This window comes from Pelobates fuscus, chromosome 3 (genome assembly GCF_036172605.1).
Source record: "Pelobates fuscus isolate aPelFus1 chromosome 3, aPelFus1.pri, whole genome shotgun sequence".
Classification (NCBI taxonomy): domain Eukaryota; kingdom Metazoa; phylum Chordata; class Amphibia; order Anura; family Pelobatidae; genus Pelobates; species Pelobates fuscus.
Window position 1 is genome coordinate 216,529,906 of NC_086319.1, and position 19,601 is coordinate 216,549,506.

Sequence of the window (19,601 nt, forward strand, 5' to 3'; positions counted from 1 at the left end):
CAGCACAAGCCAACATCTTGTGCACTCTGATCTGGTTCTCCTCCAAGCCAATTTCGGAAGTCCCAGTGAGGTTTGTCCCCCGGAGTGTTGGGAGGCAATGTGAAGGTTCATTCCCTCAAAGCTCGAAGCCCAGGTAAGCATTGCCATTGCGGTAATCGGTCCCGCCAAGTGGCATACTAAAGGGGCAACGGGGGTCCGCCCAGGGTGCCACTGATTATTGGGGTACCCGGGGTGCACATTGACAGGGACAGCATTTTGACTACTGGGCCCCTCTTGATCATGCAAGAAGATACAGGGGCAGCAAAGTGCTGGGAGTCATCTTGCACCCTCCAGCAGCAGCATGTCTTTTCCTGTTGCGAACCTCGAGAGCGTTGCCACAGGTTGCTATGGCAAGGGTCCGCGCGGCACACAATGCATGCCGGAGCGTTGCCATTGCAACCCACAGCAATGTATCGCAGCTCGCAAGAGGAAAGTGCATGCTGCAGCTGGAGGGTGCAAGATGACTACTGGGTCCTTCTTCGCTATACAGCCTGCTATAGCCACCGGACCACCAGGGAAATGTGTTCCCCTTTCCTGGCTACAGGTAAAAAGCAGGGAGGGGGTAAATAGTGTGATGTGTGTATGGATGCAGTGTGAGTGTAGAGCATGTAGTGTGTGTGGATGCAGTGTGTGTGTTTTGGATTCACTGTCTGTTTGTGTAGTGCATGTACTGTGTGTGTTTGTTGTGTGGGATAAGTGCTGGGGGGTGCAGTTTTTTTAAATAGTAGGGCTTATTCCCCCCTACCTGCCTCTTGCGTGTGGAAGGAAGGGGAGATAAACCCAGCTAATTAAAAATCTGCTTACCCCCCATTCCCCAGTACTTATCCAACAGACACTGCATCTACTAGACCAGTGTTTCCCAACCCAGTCCTCAAGGCACACCTACCAGTCCAGGATTTAAGGATTACCCAGTTTTGTCTAAGGTGTTTTTAGAAAAAAAGAAGAAACACCTTAGACACAACTGGGTCACCCCTAAATCCTGGACTGGTAGGTGTGCCTTGAGGACTGGGTTGGGAAACACTGTACTAGACAAACACACACTACATGCACTACACACAGACACTGCATATATATTTGCAAGTGTATCGGTGTGTAAAGGTGCATACATCTCAGCATCTTGCCAACACTACACACCCTCAACACTATATACAAACACACCTAAGTATTAAAACACCACCACCTAAGTATTAAAACACCACCACTGTATTAAAAAAACAACCACTACACAGAAATGCATGCCTGCCTTCAAATGCCAACACTACATACAAACACACTCCTACATTCGCTTACATACTTCATACAAAAACATGCTTACATTCAAACACACAAGCAATGCTCAGTGCTAAGTACATTAAAAACATGTTTTTTTTTTCTTTACATTTTAAAGTTGGGGGGGTGCCAAATTTAGGATCCGTCCCGGGTGCCAAATGCTCTAGGTACGCCCCTGGTCCCACCAGCCGGGTATGGGGATGGAAGCAGCCAACAGCTCTCCTCCCGTAGTCAGGAGGCTGTTTGGAGTGCCAGAGTGCTGATGTGTGAGAGTTGGAGGTGAAAGCAGGGCAGCAGCCGTCCGCCCGGCTTCTCTCTTGATCAGGCCATAGATTCCTAAGCTTTGTGTTGCCCCCAGGAGCTCCAAAACTCCCGATCTCAGAATCTGCTTGGACACCATCAGCTACCTGCAGGATTTGCTGTTTGTTCCTGGCTCATAAGAGGCCCAGAAGCCGTTGAATCCAACTTAAACAGTCGGTCCATGCAGGAGGATCTCCTGCCTGCGACCGGTTAGCATGGCAGTCCGGTCCTGTCCCCCAACAGTAGCAGTTTTTATTATGGTCTTTATTGCCTTTGGTGGGGCTGAAGAAAAGAAGATTTAAAAGGTTTATTCCAAGCACCATGACTATTTCAGTGATAAAATAGTCATGGTGGATTGGTGGGTAGTCAGAATGTGCAGAAAGCGTTCGAGGCTGTGTATGTGCATAATGGACATCTGTCATCATCTTGCACAGCATATTCGCTTTAGGTTCCAATAGTGGCACAGTGTAAGGTACATGACTAACTGCGTCAAGACCAGAGATCCGTACGAATAGGCATTCTGCCAACACTGATGCATTTGCGACAACTTGAAGTCGTTCCTCTCGGATAAAACTTTTCTGGCTTGGCGTCCTGTCCGAAGAATTGCGCAGCATCAGTGATGCTAAATGTACACAAAGGCCTTAGTCTTACATAAATCCCTAGAAACATGAGACCTGTGCCATTTCATAGTTTCCTGAAACTTAAACACATTATTTTGTTCATGTTAGCATTTTTCGTGTACCCTTGCTTGCTCCTGGTCTTGATTTGGCCTAGTTCTCCGTATTGTTTTTGTTCCTCTGTGCCAGATTTGCCCCGACTTCTGTAGACTTTTGCCTTTTTCTCTGTTCCAGCTTTTTGAGTGTACCAGTCCCTGCATAGTCCTAGACTTCGTATTTGCCTTATCCTTGGTTCCTGATATTTATTATTTCTGATATCAGTATGGCTTTATTTTATTTCCTTTCTGGCTGAAACATATTGTTAAAGTAGTTCTCTTACTTACATGTTAGTAAGTCCTGCCACTCTAAGGGCCGGCAATATGCCTGACTATCATTTCCTACTTTGCCTTTGGTTAGGTATGCAGCTTGTACTTTGCTGAGGATCTCTTTAGCATCGTGACACACAAACCATGCCTTCTTGCCTACCAAGTCCTCCCCGAGGCGGTGACTCCTGTAACTAAAAGTTGTTTTTTATTAAAACAGAAATAGCTGCCCAGTTTCTACTTTTAGTAACAGTGAGTAGCCGCTGGCTGCTCAAACTTTAGTTGATGTGGCGGGTTAGGGCGTACGGAAGTATTACACCTCCCTATAGTTGGATGGGAGTCATATTGATTTTTTCTCATGTATAAATCTAAATCTACGGTCAATTCCCAAGAAGTTATACAAAAAAAGAAGAAACAGACCGACAAAAAATTATTAATTTAAATATTAGCTCCTGCTAGCAAGTGACCAAACGGTTCAGATTTTAACCATCCTGAAAAAGTTTTCAGTTCTGTATGTAATTGATACAGACCAAATTCAGAATCATTCAGTGCCTTGTGTTTTGCTGTCCAAACTGCCCCGTACGTCAATGAATAGTTTAACCAAATTTGGTAGAGTGCCATTCAGGCTTTAGTGAATAATCTTGATTGGGTTATTTACGAAAGTGACAATTGTCAGGAATTCAAACTGAATTTGAAGTTTAAACCAAAGTAGCTAAACTAGATGCATAGCCAACTTGGATTATTGTTTGAATTCCGACAATTCCATTTAGTGAATAACCCTCTCAGTGTTACTTTCACAATGTATCAGCAAATTGGAGAGTGGCTACTTCACTCTTTTAGTAGTACGCCATATTTTCCACCTGTTTATCTAGTATTGTTCCCAACATTCTCTGCTTCATATAATTTCTCTACCAAGCACTTCTGTCTGTTTAAATGATGCTAGTAATAAAATAGCACAATGGTTTGTTTAAAGGGTACCTGCCATGCACAGTTTGAACTTTAAAAGTTTTGCTGGCAAATGTACAGAATTGGAACAAAAAAAATAGAACTTCTTCAGACAGGACAATCAATGAGAGACAAGGAAAGCAGATGAGATTTTTCACATGCAGTCTAACTCCGTAGCTGATGATATAATTTACTGTGAAGTACTGATGTTACGCTGTTCAGACACTGTCATGCTGGCAATAAATTCAATGTGTTGGCATCACAAAGCAGGTTTGCCCGAATGGAGGAAGTGTCCCCAAGGATGGCATATCAAAGAAGAGAGCAGGCAGACCCGAGATGGATGTTACATAAGAGTACAAATTTACAAATTTGCTTGGAATCTAGGAGCCAGCTAAAAAGGTTAGGAGCCAGGTTTTTCAACGTCAAAAATACAATTCTTAAAGTAACACTTTAGGCACTAGAACCACTACAGTTTTATGTAGTTGTTCTGGTGTCTATATCCTGTCCCAGCATGCTTTTCAATGTAATCACTGTCTTTTCAGATCAAAGGCAGTGTGTACATTGCTGCCTAGTAACACCTCTAGTGACAGTCACTCAAACTGTCACTAGAGGTGCTTCCTGTGTCAGTGCTGCAGTGTGCAGCACCTTTGTTAAAGCTCCCCATAAGGATGCATTACTTCAATGCCGTGTTAATTTTGGCAGCAAATTTTAATTTATTTGTCATCATAGTCTTTTGACTAAAAAGACGTTTTAGTCATATTTTAGTCATCTGGATTGATTTAGTTCTAGACTAGTTTTAGTCTACTAAATCCCCAGTATATTTTAGTCGACAAGACTAGAATCTAATGAGTTTAGTTAAAGCCTCTATGTGTCTCTTTTGCCTCTTCCCCAGCCCCTCTGTGTCTCTTTGTGTCCCCCAGCCCCTCTGGGTTTCTCTCTCCCAAGTCATGGTCTGTCTCTTTTGCCCCTTCCTCTGCCCCTCTGCAGTGTAAGTTTGGCAGCAAATTTACATTTAGTTTTAGTCATAATCTTTTGACTAAAATGCCATTTTAGTTTTAGTTGTATTTTAGTCATCTAAATTGTTTTAGTTTTAGTCTAGTTGTAGTCGACTAAATCTCAAAAATTTTTAGTTGACTAAAATGTTTAGTCGACAACATTAACACTGCTTCAACGCAACTCTAAGAGGAGAAGTTGACTGGCGCAGCGTGGTGTTTTGCCACAAATGCACAATAGTCTCCCAATGCTTTCCAATGGTAAAGCATTGGATTGGCAGAGATGGTCAAGACTGATTATCTTTATTAGCCATTGAGGTGTAGCCAGCCACTGCGTCACCAGCACAGAGAAGGATAAAAGGTGAGTCAAAACACTTTTCCTATGTGATTGTAGGGGGAGCATGTCACCTAAACACACACACTCACTGACACACACACACACACACACAGATTTGATACACACTTACTGACAGACACAGCACTCTGACTGACAGAAACACACACACTGATGGAGGAGTGGGCTGATTGCGAAGCAGCGAGGGAGCTGTCATCTTCATGCTCTGCTCCATAGAGCGCTGTTTAGTGAGCTGGGGGCTGGAGTGACGTCATATTCCGGCTCCAGGCACCACTGGAGGGCACGCGAAGGAGCAGAGCAGGGAGATGACAGCTACCTCGCAATCAGCCGTCCGCCTCCCTCAGCTGTATGTTAGTCGCTCGCCTGCTTCCCTGCCTCCCTTAGTTCTCTGAACTGGCCGCCCACCTTCTTGCCTGTCTCCTCTCGCCATGAGACGCCTGCCCGACTCTGCTCCCAGGCAGCCCATCACCTCGGGGGCTAAACAGGCTCACAAATACCAGGCGCTGGGACAAATTTCCTGGTCGTCACTGGGATTTGTCGAGCCCTTTATTAACGTTATGTCATGGTGGTTCTAGATTAGAGATGAGGCGAGTGTATAACCTGTTATGACATGTTCACTTAAAGAGACACTGAAAACACAAAAACAACTAAAGCTTAATGAAACGGTTTTGGTGTAAAGATAATGCCCCTGCAGTCTCACTGATCTGGTACCTGCCATTTAGGAGATAAAGAGACACTCCAGTCTCCAAAAGCACTTTGGCTTTCAGACAGCTAGGAAAGTTTCCTGCTTCCCTCAATACTTCAAAGTGGAAATTAGTGTTTCTCTAGAAATAGTGTAGCGGAGTGATTGCTGCGCGTGCTCACTGCTCCTCTTCACGCAGGATGTGTCACAACATTCTATTCCAGCAGCCCTTACCAATACAGTCTGTATACCGTCAGCCCATCTTTGGCTGGCAGCACACAGTTGCAGTAGCAGGCAATCACAGTAACGTGCAAGACTGCACTGACTGTTACATTGTGGTGTGACTGAGCTCTTCTCAAATAACCACCATGTAAGGCACGCGAACTGCATAAGGAGCAAAGTGGGTTTTAAGTATAGCGCTCGCGCTAGGGTTAAATGCAGGGCTAGGGTTAATGGCAGGGCAGCTCGCGCTGTTAGAAAGATGGTAAGCTCGTGACCAGGGCATGAGCCCTGATTGGTAGATAGCAGCGCGAGGACCAAAGTGGAGGAAAAATAAGGGGTATAAATTAAAAGGCGCCAAAATGAATTACCTCAGCTTGTGGCAGACAAATCTGAAGGTTGGCTGTATTAAAATATTTGAGCTGCTGTTTTTTTTTTACCTGCGGAGATGTCTGGCACAATTGAGGCTTTGTTGGAACAGCTTAAACAGAAGGCTTTAGGCTGCAGTGATACTGCATGGCTGCAAGCTTGTTTGGAGTCCGCCCTCAGCACCTCAGGAGGAGTTAATAAGGGAGGGAGGAGGATATTCTCCTCTAAAAATTAAAGGGCTAGTACAAGCAGGAAAATCTGGTGATAGCGACCCCTGCAGGATTCGTGAGGCAAGAACGAAAAGGTCCAGGGAAACGTTCTCACCGTCTCCAATAAAGAGCAAGAAAAGGATGTGGAAACAGAGCAGAAAATACAAACAAAAGAAGAAGAATAACGAGGCTGAGGACAGACCTAGGCTATTCGAGGAAAACGAAGCTGCTCAGGATATCTCGGGTTGCAGTCATGAGCTGGGTGAGTTACAAACAACTGTGAATAATGCTGTTTTAGGTGAAGTGGTGTCTTCACTTGAAAAACGTACTAAATTATTGCAGACACCTATATTGGCAGGAGTATGGGAGCAGGGTACAGAAGTGGTCACAGTTAATCCGAAAGTGACACATTCTGTGAGGGAAGAAGTTAGAGTTAAAGAGACATGCATGAAAGAAGCGTTAGGCTATGAAAGCTCTCCTTTGGGTTTTCATTTAAGTAAATTAATAAAAGATAGGATATGGAAAGGGGAGTATATTGATATTTTATCATTGTTGCCCACAGCTAAAGAATTTACTAAACCGGATAGGGAAAAAGGGGAGGATAAAAGAAAAAAGTTTATTCCTAGGTCATTCAATACTTGGCTGCAAGCTTTTTGCATTTATTCTAGCGTGTTAGGTGAAAAATATCCAGAAGCTACCGTATATACTCGAGTATAAGCCGAGTTTTTCAGCCCATTTTTTGGGCTGAAAAACCCCAACTCGGCTTATACTCGAGTCAGAGTCTGTATTATGGCAATTTGCATTGCCATAATACAGACCGGGGGAGAGGGGGGCTGGCAGAGCTGTACTTACCTTTCCTGCAGCTCCTGTCAGCTCTCTCCTCCTCTGCGCCGTCCGTTCAGCACCTCGGTCAGCTCCCAGTGTAAATCTCGCGAGAGCCGCGGCTCTCGCGAGACTTACACTGGGAGCTGACAGAGGGAGCTGCACAGACCGCGCGGAGGAGGAGAGAGCTGACAGGAGCTGCAGGAAAGGTAAGTTACAGCTCTGCCAGCCCCCCTCTCCCCCCACTGAACTGCCACTGGACCACCAGGGAAGGAGAGCCCCCCTCCCTGCCATATATCAAGCAGGGAGGGGGGACGAAAAAAAAAATATATAAATAAAATAAGAAATAATAATATAAAAATAATAAGAATAAAAAAAAATTAATAATAACAAAAAAAGGGTTATAAGGACCACTATGGGAGGGTGGGGGTGAGTTAAGGACCACTATGGGAGGGAGGGGGGTATAAGGACCACTATGGGAGGGGGGGGGGGTATAAGGACCACTATGGGAGGGTGGGGGTGAGTTAAGGACCACTATGGGAGGGAGGGGGGGTATAAGGACCGCTATGGGAGGGAGGGGGGGTATAAGGACCACTATGGGAGGGAGGGGGGGATAAGGACCACTATGGGAGGGAGGGGGGGGATAAGGACCACTATGGGAGGGAGAGGGGGGAAAAAGGACCACTATGGGAGGGAGGGGGGTATAAGGACCACTATGGGAGGGAGGGGGGGGGGGATAAGGACCACTATTGGAGGGAGGGGGTATAAGGACCACTATGGGAGGGAGGGGGGTATAAGGACCACTATGGGAGGGAGGGGGGTATAAGGACCACTATGGGAGGGAGGGGGGGTATATGGACCACTATGGGAGGGAGGGGGGGATAAGGACCACTATTGGAGGGAGGGGGGTATAAGGACCACTATGGGAGGGAGGGGGTGGGATAAGGACCACTATGGGAGGGAGGGGGGTATAAGGACCACTATGGGAGGGAGGGGGGGGTATATGGACCACTATGGGAGGGAGGGGGGGGTATATGGACCACTATGGGAGGGAGAAGGGGGATAAGGACCACTATGAGAGGGAGGGGGGATAAGGACCACTAGGGGAGGGGAGGGTAAGGACCACTAGGGGAGGGGTGAGTCAGGACCACTGGGGGGGGGGGGGTGAAGGAACACGGGGGTGGGGAGGTAAGGACCACTGAGGGAGGAGGAGGGGAAGTCAGGACATATGGGGGGGGGAGGGGGCGGCAAAAAATGTTTTGCCTACGGCGGCAAATATCCTTGCACCGGCCCTGCACACACTGCATTCACACACTGCATTCATACACACACACACTGCATTCATGCACACACACTGCACTCATACACACACTGCACTCATACACACACGCTGCACTCATACACACACACATACGCACACACTGCATTCATTATACACACACTGTAAATAAATATTCAATTAATATATTTTTTTTAGGATCGAATTTTATTTAGAAATTTACCAGTAGCTGCTGCATTTCCCACCCTAGTCTTATACTCGAGTCAATAAGTTTTCCCAGTTTTTTGGGATAAAATTAGGGGCCTCGGCTTATATTCGGGTCGGCTTATACTCGAGTATATACGGTATATTGGAAACATATAAAAATTTGGGGTGTTTGTTTGTAAACTCTGCAAGAGCCGCGCGCATTCAAACAGTCCATAGGAAAGCATTCTCAATGCTTTCCTATGAACATCCAGCGTCTTCTCGCTGTGAGTTTCACAGTGAGAGGCGCGGAAGCGCCTCTAGCTGCGGTCAGTCAGACAGCCACTAGAGGCTGGATTAACCCTATTGTAAACATAGCAGTTTCTCTGAAACTGCTATGTTTACAGCTGCAGGGTTAACCCTAGATGGACCTGGCACCCAGACCACTTCATTGAGCTGAAGTAGTCTGGGTGCCTATAATGGTCCTTTAAAGTATGGAAAAATTTTCTAACAGATTTTAATGGAAGATCAATGTGGCAACAAGAGTTCATAGATTCTGATAGTCTGGAGCTGTTTACAGACGCATCTGGTGCTATCGGTTTTGGCATATATTGGGATGGACAATGGTGCGCACAAGAATGGCCGGATCTTTGGACACGGGAAGGCTTAACCAAACATTTGACATTGTTGGAATTATTTCCAATTGCAGCCGCAATATATTTACGGGGAGACGCATGGAAAAATAGGCGGCTGATTGTCACATGCGACAATCTAAGTGTAGTAATGGTAATTAATTCCTTACAGTCTAGGTCAGGGCCAGATTAAGAGCCCAGTGGGCCTGGTGCTGACAGTTATGATGGGCCTAAATACAGGATCTTATCGACCAAAAACACTAAAACAGTCATACCTCTTAAGCATCATGTATCTGATTGAGATGGTGTTGGAGGGAAACTCAAAGGATGCAGCCATAAGAAAACACATACGCTTTATTGAATTTAAGCTTTCATCTTTTAAGTAAATCCATACCCCCTAACAGAAGTGTCCAGTGAAGCAGGACGTCAATGGGCGGGGTAAAAGGTAGGGATCGACCGATTATCGGTTTTACCGATATAATCGGCCGATATTCGGTATTTTCGGCAATATCGGTATCGGCCAATAGAGATAATACCTCCCAGGACCGCCAGGCTCATTACAAGCCCGGCGGTCCTGGGGGGGGCAAGCGTTTACTCACCTCCCTGCAGCTCCTCCAGTTCCCCAGTGTAAATCTTGTGAGACCCGCGGCACGCTGGCCGCGAGACTTACACTGGGGAGCTGGAGGGAGGTGAGTAAACGCTCACCCCCCCCCCCAGCTCAGCCAATGCCACTGGACCACCAGGGATTGCTATATCCCCCCTCCCTGGCCAGGCAACAAGCAGGGAGGGGGGGGGGGGGGACAACAAAAAATAAATAATAATGATTAAATATAAAAAAAATAATAATAATTTAATATAAAAAAAATTAATAAAAAATTACCCCTCACACATACACTCCATTATTATACACATACACTACACAAACACACTGTGTATATAATGCAGTGTTTATATAATGCAGTGTGTTTGTATAGTGTGTGTATATAATGCAGTGTGTGTTTGTATAGTGTGTGTGTATATAATGCAGTGTGTGTTTGTATAGTGTGTGTGTATATAATGCAGTGTGTGTTTGTATAGTGTGTGTGTATATAATGCAGTGTGTTTGTATAGTGTGTGTATATAATGCAGTGTGTTTGTATAGTGTGTGTATATAATGCAGTGTGTGTGTGTATATAATGCAGTGTGTGTGTGTATATAATGCAGTGTGTGTGTATAACACACACTGCATTATATACACACACACTATACAAACACACTGCATTATATACACACTATACAAACACACTGCATTATATACACACACTATACAAACACACTGCATTATATACACACTATACAAACACACTGCATGATATAAACACACTACACAAACACACTGCATGATATAAACACTGCATTATTTACACAGTGTTTGTGTAGCGTGTTTATATAATGCACACTACACAAACACACTGCATTATATACACACTACACAAATACACACACTCTGCAATCCTTATATACACACACTACACAAACACACACACACACTTTGCATTTAGTATACACAGAATTCACTTTACACACACACTGCATTAACTTTACGCACACTACCCACACACTACACAAACACTCTGCTTGTATTATATACACACTAGACAAATACACACAGCATCCACTACACACACTAGACAAATACACACTGCATCCACTACACAAACACACACTGCATCCAAACACACACACTACACAAACACACACTGCATCCACAACACTCACACTACACAAACACACACTGCATCCACTACACACACACTACACAAACACACACTGCATCCACTACACACACACACTACACAAACACAAACAGCTCCCCTGTATAAACCCACTGCATCCACTACACGTGGCATGTATATTTTGTGCATTTACCTTTAGAAATAGTTTTTATTTTCCAAAATGGTAAATGTACAGAATATCAGCAAATTATATCGGCTATCGGCCTGTAAGTTCACAGAATATCGGTATTGGTATCGGCTCTAAAAAATCAATATCGGTCGATCCGTAGTAAAAGGGTCACTGACGCGCATCACGTGACCAGAACTGCCAAAAGTGGCGAACATGCCCAAAAAGGGGGCATGTCTGTCCAAAGAATTGGAAGGCCAGCCTGGCATCAGTGTCCCTATGTATCACAGTGTCAATGTCCCCATGTCGCCCAGTTCCCTAGTCTCCCAGTGTCTGTGTCCCCATTTCTCCCATGTCTCCGTGTGTCCCGTGTCACTAGCATACTAGGGGACACATTGAGACCGGGGACACAGAGACCCGGGGGCACTGGGAAATATGGAGGCACTGGGAGAAATGGGGACAGACACTAGGGGACACAGACATTTGGGGAAACTAAGACACTAGGGACACTGAGAGACATGGGAACACAGACACTGGGAGACACTGAGACTGTGACACTAGGGACACAGGCTGGGAGGCATGGGGACACAGACACTTGGGTATACTGGGAGACAAGGGGACACAGACATTTGGGGAGACATGGGGACACAGACATGAAGACACAGATGCTGGGAGACATGGAGACAATGGCTGAGAGACATAGGGACACAGACACTGGCTGAGAGACATGGGGACGCTGAAAGACATGGGGACACTGAGACACTAGGGACACTGACTGGGAGACATGGGGACACTGGGAGACATGGAGACACTGTGTCCCTAGTGTCTCCCTATGTCTCACAGTGTCCCCATGTGTCTCAGAGTCCCTATGTTTCCCAGTGACCCCAAGTGTCTGTGTCCCCACGTCTCCCAGTGTCCCCTAGTGTCTTAGTGTCCCCATGTGTCCCCTAGTGTCTCAGTGTCCCCATGTGTCCCCTAGTGTCTCAGTGTCCCCATGTCTCCCTGCTGCCTTTCTCCCCATCCTTCAAATCCCTGAGCTGTAGTCTGTCTCTGCAGGCTGGGAGCTGCTGTCTGGACTCTCTGTGCTGTGTAGCTGCTCCCCCGCGGATCAGTGAGTAGAGAGAGGCAGGGAGATACTGTAACTTCCTATCCCTGCCTCTGTCCACACACAGTGACCCCTACTGGCTGGTGCTGGTATTGCAGAGTAATCTCAGTTTATACTGAGAAAAATATTAGAATTTGTTTTGCCGGTATTACAGCAATACCGTCACGGCCAGGCAGCCTCAAATACCGACTGTGCCTTAAAATAACAGTCAGGTGGCAAACCTAAGAGTACTGTGTAAAAAAAAAATGTTGTTTTTTTAACCCCTTAAGGACCGGCCTGTTTTTGCGATGTTTGTACGTTAAGGACCAGAGCAGTTTTAACACTTTTGTGTTTAGCTGTAATTTTCCGCTCTCTCATTTACGGTTCCCATACAAGTTATATATTGTTTTTTTCACGACAAGAAGGGCTTTCTTTACATACCAGTATTTATATTATGTCATATATTGTATTTAAAAAAAATAAGAAAATATGGTGAAAAATAAAAAAAAACATGTTTTTGGACTTTTACTTGAAAAATCTTTTACTTATCTACAAAAGCTAATGAAAAAAACTGCTAAATAGATTCAAAATTTTGTCCCGAGTTTAAAAACACCCAGTGTTTACATGCTTTATTGCTTTTTTTTGCAAGTTATAGGCCTATAAATACAAGTAGGAAATTGCTGTTTCAATATATATATATTTTAAATGTATCAATAGTGACATTGTTACACCGTTATCTGTCATAAATCCCCGAAACACACCTAACATGTACATATTTTTTAAAGTAGACAACCCATGGTATTCAAAATGGGGTATGTCCAGTCTTTTTTAGTAGCCACCTAGTCACAAACACTGGCCAAAGTTAGCATTTATATTTGTTTGTGTGTTAAAAATGCAAAAAACGCTAACTTGGCCGGTGTTTGTGACTAAGTGGCTACTAAAAAAGGCTGAACATACCCCATTTGCAATACCTTGGGTTGTCTTCTTTTGCAAATGGTATGCCATCATGGGGCTAATTATCATTCCTTGGCTACCATACGCTCTCAAAGGCAACCTAACCAATCTGACAAATTTCAATAAAAAAAAAAGTAAAATCAAGCCTTATATTTGACCCTGTAACTTTCACAAACACTATAAAACCTCTAAATGTGGGGTACTGTTATACTCAGGAGACTTCGCTGAACACAAATATTAGTGTATCAGAACAGTAAAATATATCACAGCAATAATATCCTCAGTGAAAGAGCTGTTTGTGTGTGAAAAATGCAAAAAACTTCACTTTCACTGACAATATGATCGCTGTGATATGTTTTACTGTTTTGAAACACTAATATTTGTGTTCAGCGAAGTCTCCCGAGTAAAACAGTACCCCCATGTACAGGATTTAGGGTGTCATAGAAAGTTACAGGGTTAAACACAGTGCTAGCAAATTAAATTATCTGGACTTTTGGCCTGGGTTGGCAGGCAGGTCCCTCAAATTGCAATCATTAAAATTACTTAATTAGGTAAAAATATTACATAAATATGCACGTCGAATTTTAATATATATACATATATATATATTTGACGTCTACGTGTATATTTATGAAATTATTTATGTAATTATGTATGTGGACATATGTATATTTCGTATTATTTTTATTTATTTATTTATACATAGATATATATATCATTACATTCTAAGTGTATTTTGATATAAATATATCTATAGCAATATCAAAATACTGTTAGAATAAAATTGAATATATATATATAATTTTTTTTTAATTATTAAAAATTATTTTTATTTTTTGTTATTTATTTTTATTAACATATTATTTGTATTTTATAATAATATATATATACCATATATATAGTTATTATATATTGTATATATTCGTGTGTAATTTAAATATAAGTGTATTTTTATATTAATATACGTATATATAAATATAAAAATACACTTAGTGTGACATTATATATATGATATATATACATATATTATATATAGGTATATATAGATATAATACATGTATATATATCATATATATATACACATATTATTTTTTTTACACTGATTTTTTTTTTTTACACTTTATTTTATGATTTTACAGATGCAGGGAGACTGCCTGTCAGCACAGACAGTCCCCCTGCAGGCAGATACACAGACCCCTATTGTGGTCATGTGATCGAGTGATCACATGGCCGTGGGGTCCTGATCTGCCGAGGGGAGACTGCCCGGGCAGACAGGCAGTCCCCCTGGACCGGGAGGAGAGCTGATCGCCGCCGTGGGACCGACGGCGATCAGGTAAGTTGCCCAAAACCGTTATGACGGTTCAGGACCGTCAGCGGTCCAAACGCACGTTTTACCGCTGACGGTCCTGAACCGTCAGCGGTCCTTAAGGGGTTAATGGGCCTATTCCATGGGCCTGGGCCTGGAGCTGCAGCTCCATCAGCCCCTATGTTAATCTGGCCCTGGTCTAGGTGTAATAGGGTTATCAATTTACTTAGACACTTAGTGTTAAGGTGTTTTCAGTTGAATATTTGGGTGAGAGCTAGGCATATTCCAGGCAAAATGAATAGGCCTGCTGATGCTCTTTCACGATTACAATTGCAGGAATTTTTTAAATTGGCACCAAGAGCAGCTGCAGAAGGAACCCAGTTCCCGTTAGACCACTGGGATTTGATTGGGGACAGTTAAGTGTTATGCTGATGAACTCGGTAGCTGCTTCTACGTGGAGTGCATATGTCAGGGCATGGAATGAGTGGGTCAAATTTAATAAGTTAAAAAATAAAGATCCGTTTGGAGAGGATAAGGAGAGTACAATACAATTTACATTGGTGTCAATGCAGAGGGGTTTCTCGAAGTCCAAGTTAGCTTGTAGTTTAGCCGGGGTGGATTTATTTAGGAAGCTGTGTGACTGTAAACCAATCAAACAGTATTTCATAGTGAATCAGTTAGTTCGAGGTTATAGAAGAGCTAGTAGAGTTAGGGATAATAGAAAACCGATATCGTTAACAGTTCTGTCACAGTTATTTGCAGTTTTGGAAGAGGTATGCTATTCTGCATTTGAGTTAGTTTTACTTAGATGTTCGTTAATAATAGCATTTTTCGCAGCTTTAAGAATTAGAGAGTTAGTGACCAAGAGTAAATTTTGTTTATCAGGATTACAATGAGAAGATATTATAGTTAGTGATAGGAAAGTTATGGTATTCATTAGCAAATCAAAAACAGATCAAGAAGGCAAAGGAAGATGGTTAACATTGTTGGAGATTCAAGGATCCTTTTTGTGTCCGGTTAAAGTGACCGAAGATTACTTGTCAATAAGACCGAGGGTTGAAGGTCCATTTTTCATGCATAGCGACGCCATTCCTTTGACTACGTTTCAATTTACAAAGGTCTTTAGGACATGCATAGATAAGTTAAAGTTAGGTGATGATCGTTATTCATCTCATTGTTTTAGAATTGAAGCGGCAACGGAAGCAGCAAGGTGTGGTTTGTGATGGAATAATTCAAAGGTTGGGAAGATGGGAGTCTAATAGATTTCAACTATACGTTAGGCCTCATTTGATATTAACCCCTTAAGGACACATGACATGTCTGACATGTCATGATTCCCTTTTATTCCAGAAGTTTGGTCCTTAAGGGGTTAAAAAAAAAACAACAACAATTAGTTTATCTACTCAATGTTGTTAAAGTTTATTGATGAATATGAACATTGGTGTATATATTAATAATTTTCTTTTGTTAGGTAATAAGAAGCCGGCGATTGCCTGGGTAATTGGTCACTCTTTATAATTTGGGCCCAGAAGAGGGCAAAAAAACGGTCATATGGTGAAAATCTTGGATTGGAAAGCAATGCTGTTAACGTTTTTTTTGGAAAGGAATTCGTGAGGCCAAATGGTCTCAATTATTTGAGATAATACAGCAGTGTATGTTAAGCTTTCCTTATCCAGAGGTGATAATAGTTCATTTGGGAGGTAATGATATCGGTTCAACAAAATCAGTCAATTTGATACAAGAGATTAAAAGAGATTTGGTTTGCATAGCACAGATATTTCCAGATGTTTGGTCGGAGATTATCCCAAGGCATTGCCGATTAAAAGTCATTTTTTTTTTAAAAAAACATTGGAAATGGTACGAAAAAAAAGTAAATAGAGCATTGGTAATTTTTTTTTACCAACTTTGGGTATGACTTTGTATAGGCATAGGGATTTTGAGGGCAATTGCGCTGGCTTTTACAGGAGCGATGCAGTTCACTTGTCGGATATTGGTTTGGATATATTTAATTTGGAGATTCAATGTATGTTGGAGTGGCCGTGGGCGTTGGGGGGCCACCGAGTTTGGTAGCCCAGAACCTGGGTGGCGTTGGGATATAAGTCACACTCTTGGTCATCACAGTATGGTGGATTTTGTTTAAGATATATTTATGGCTCCTGGCTTTGTAGGGGGGTGGAGCTTTGGAAAGTGGTTATGGTTAATATGTTGGTTTGGTTTAAAGTTATGGTTTATTATTATTTATTTATGTATCACTTTGATTGCAACATTCAAACCTCATGAGTATTTTCAAGGTATCCCAGCAGGCTGTTCAGAACCTGATGATATATTCCTTCAAAGTTTATTGTTAAGAGTCATAACTTCGCAATCATGAATGACAACCCCATCCTAAAATTGAAAGGACTGTCAGTAGCCCCAGTGAAGTTACTATCAGCTTAGGCACCAATTCTATTCATCCTATGTGATGAATGGAATTGCTGCTAAATTTTCAAATAGGTGATATACAACATTTTAAACAAAAGGATAATTAATACATGTGCGTGGCAGTAAAAACTATTCATATGTAGTGGTTTCAAACAGACAAATTATAAATTTTTTGTTTTTTTTTAATTGCTTTCTTGTTAAATAATTTGACTCGATTCCCATTATGAATGAGGTCAGGATCATAGTTAAATATTTGGAATCTAAGCTGGGTTATGTAATGTCTTGCCTCAGTAAAAAAGCTGGGGATGGACAGCAAAATCTTTTAATGCCTTAGAATCTATTTTCCCTTTTTTTGGTAAGCTCAAACACATAATTTATCCCACAGACTTATTGATTGATTGATCAATCAATATTTTTTGCATCTGTTTTACAATGAGAAATTTCAACTCTATTGAAAATTATAAGATTATGCCAATTGTCTAAGCCAAATCCTAACACCTTTTATTTTCAATTTTAAATTCCTGTAAGCATGTTTTATCTATATTTTGAGGCATAAAATATCACGATATGAAGGTCTTTTTTGGGCGTCTATTAAAAATTTGAGCAACATAGAGAACTGCTTCAAAATAAACAAATTAAAGTGGTACTTTAACACTAAGACCAGCTAGCAAGTATTGATAATGATGTATTCCTATTTGATTTCAGAGACATAAGATACCTGTATATCAAATGTCAAAATAATAGTAAGTAAAATTCCACTGTTATTTTTTTAAATTTTTTTTTACTTCCAAAAGTAACTGTGATTAAAGTTAGATGCAAAAAATCGGATTTTGCCTTTTGAACCCCAGCATATACAGCATAATTCTATAAAGAATTATTTTCTATCATCATTCCAAAATGTTTTGCAAATGTAATAAATGAGAACATAATTCCAAGATGAAAAAAGCATATTGATTTAAGTATATTATTATGCAGCTTAGCTAGCCACTTGGCATTTATGCTTCTGTATAAAATATATATTTAGTCAGATACTCAGTGGTGCGCACGCATGTGTGACGGTGTAATTAAATGTATACTGTGTTTGTACACAGTGGCACAGTATTAGCATTTGTGTATTAAGTATACACATTAATATAGTTATTTACTGTACTGCAGGTTGTGCTCTCATCAACGCTTCCTGAACAGTTTTGTGTTTCGAAAGGAAGCTGAACCACACAATAGAGGGGGATGGGAGTTTCAACATCACAATAGCAGCATCTTCCCAGTGCGCAGCACCATCACTAAAGCGTCTCACATTTCATGCATTCGATTCCTCTAATTGATCTTACCTTGTGACCTCTGTAGAACGCGATTTCTTCGACATTGGCTATGATTCTAGAATGGACATAGCGCAGGTAACCTTTTCTATGCGCTTCTTCAGCCACCAGTTTGCCAAATTTAGGAGAGCATGCTTTCAGCACTTTGGCTGTTGCGTAAACTACCATTCCAGCTAGAAGCGTAGGCCCCAGGGGATTAGCTCCTCTTGACCTAGCAGTCTGGATGAGTGTGTAAGAGGTCAATACTACATCTAATATGGGCTTGGTAAGGTTAGAATACAAATGGGCCACTGACTGTGAAAACATCATAATATCTTCGGTCAGGGACTGGTCGGGGTTGGCCAGCCTGCCGTCCATATTAATGATTTTATAATAAGTCTGATCTGCGAAATAGGTCTCGTAAGCGTGGTCCACTAGCCGAGTGCGGAAGGCCAGCGCCAACTTGCACTCCAAGTAGCGTATTGCACTATTCACAAAAGTGGCCGGGATGGCAATGAGAAGCCATTTCATCAATTGCACCAGGAAGCTCCTTGGTTTTTTCTCCACAATACTTTTTACTATTTTCCCGTCCAAACCTGCAACATAAACAGACAGGAACGTCCTGGATATTAAAGCCAATGAGTGAACGGAGAGCAGCCCTATCTCCTTTGTCACCATTTTGGGGAATAGGATTTTCCTGAGCTCGAGCAGCTGTCTGTAGAATTCCGCATTGATGGCCGGGGAGGTGTGAGTAGGAGTACCGCCGGCGAGCTCGCTAAGTGCATGCCTGCAGGGGCTCCTGTCCTTTCGCCGGAGCTGCCTGCAGAGGATGGGGTACACGAGCTTCACTCCATACGCTGCAGCCAGAAGGAAGGCAGTTTTTTTAAGGGCAGCCTCCTTGCTCCATTTCACCCGTTCGGCCGCCTGCAACATATGTGACATCGCTGACCAAAGCAAATTAAACTCTAGTAAATAAATGTAAACCCGACCACAGTTACTCCCCAATAGGTCAAAAGAGAAACGTGAAGACGAGTGCAAAGTGGCCTCTGGTCTGCATCGTTTGGGTGAATGCAGAGCTCTATACGGGGAGAAGCTCTGTGGCTGTTAGCATTATGACAGGTTCACAGAAAGTCTCTATGGCATCTATCGTGGACGAGTATCTCAATGCATTCTGCACTAATGGGATTGCAAGTCCCGCCCCTGGCAGTACCTCACTGGGTACAAATGGATAAAGCATCATCATGTCTGTCACTGAGTGCAGGGGCTATGTACAGCTAGTCTCCTCTTCCAAGAGCTACAGGACTGCAGCTCTTGTCACTATATTAATCTGACTGCAATATATTTTAACAGAATCGCTCGAGTATTGGGAATACCCAGCACTCCAAG

General features: G+C 42.6%; 1 protein-coding gene across 1 annotated transcript in view; it reads right to left on the reverse strand.

Annotated features, from left to right (window-relative positions):
- ABCD2 (ATP binding cassette subfamily D member 2) overlaps positions 1-19,336 on the reverse strand; it is a 104,555-nt gene extending 85,219 nt beyond the window's left edge. The window contains exon 1 of the mRNA XM_063448075.1: positions 18,249-19,336. Within this exon, the coding sequence (XP_063304145.1) occupies positions 18,249-19,157 (909 nt within the window). The 5' untranslated portion in view covers positions 19,158-19,336. The remainder of the gene's footprint in view (positions 1-18,248) is intronic.
- Positions 19,337-19,601: the final 265 nt, after the last annotated feature.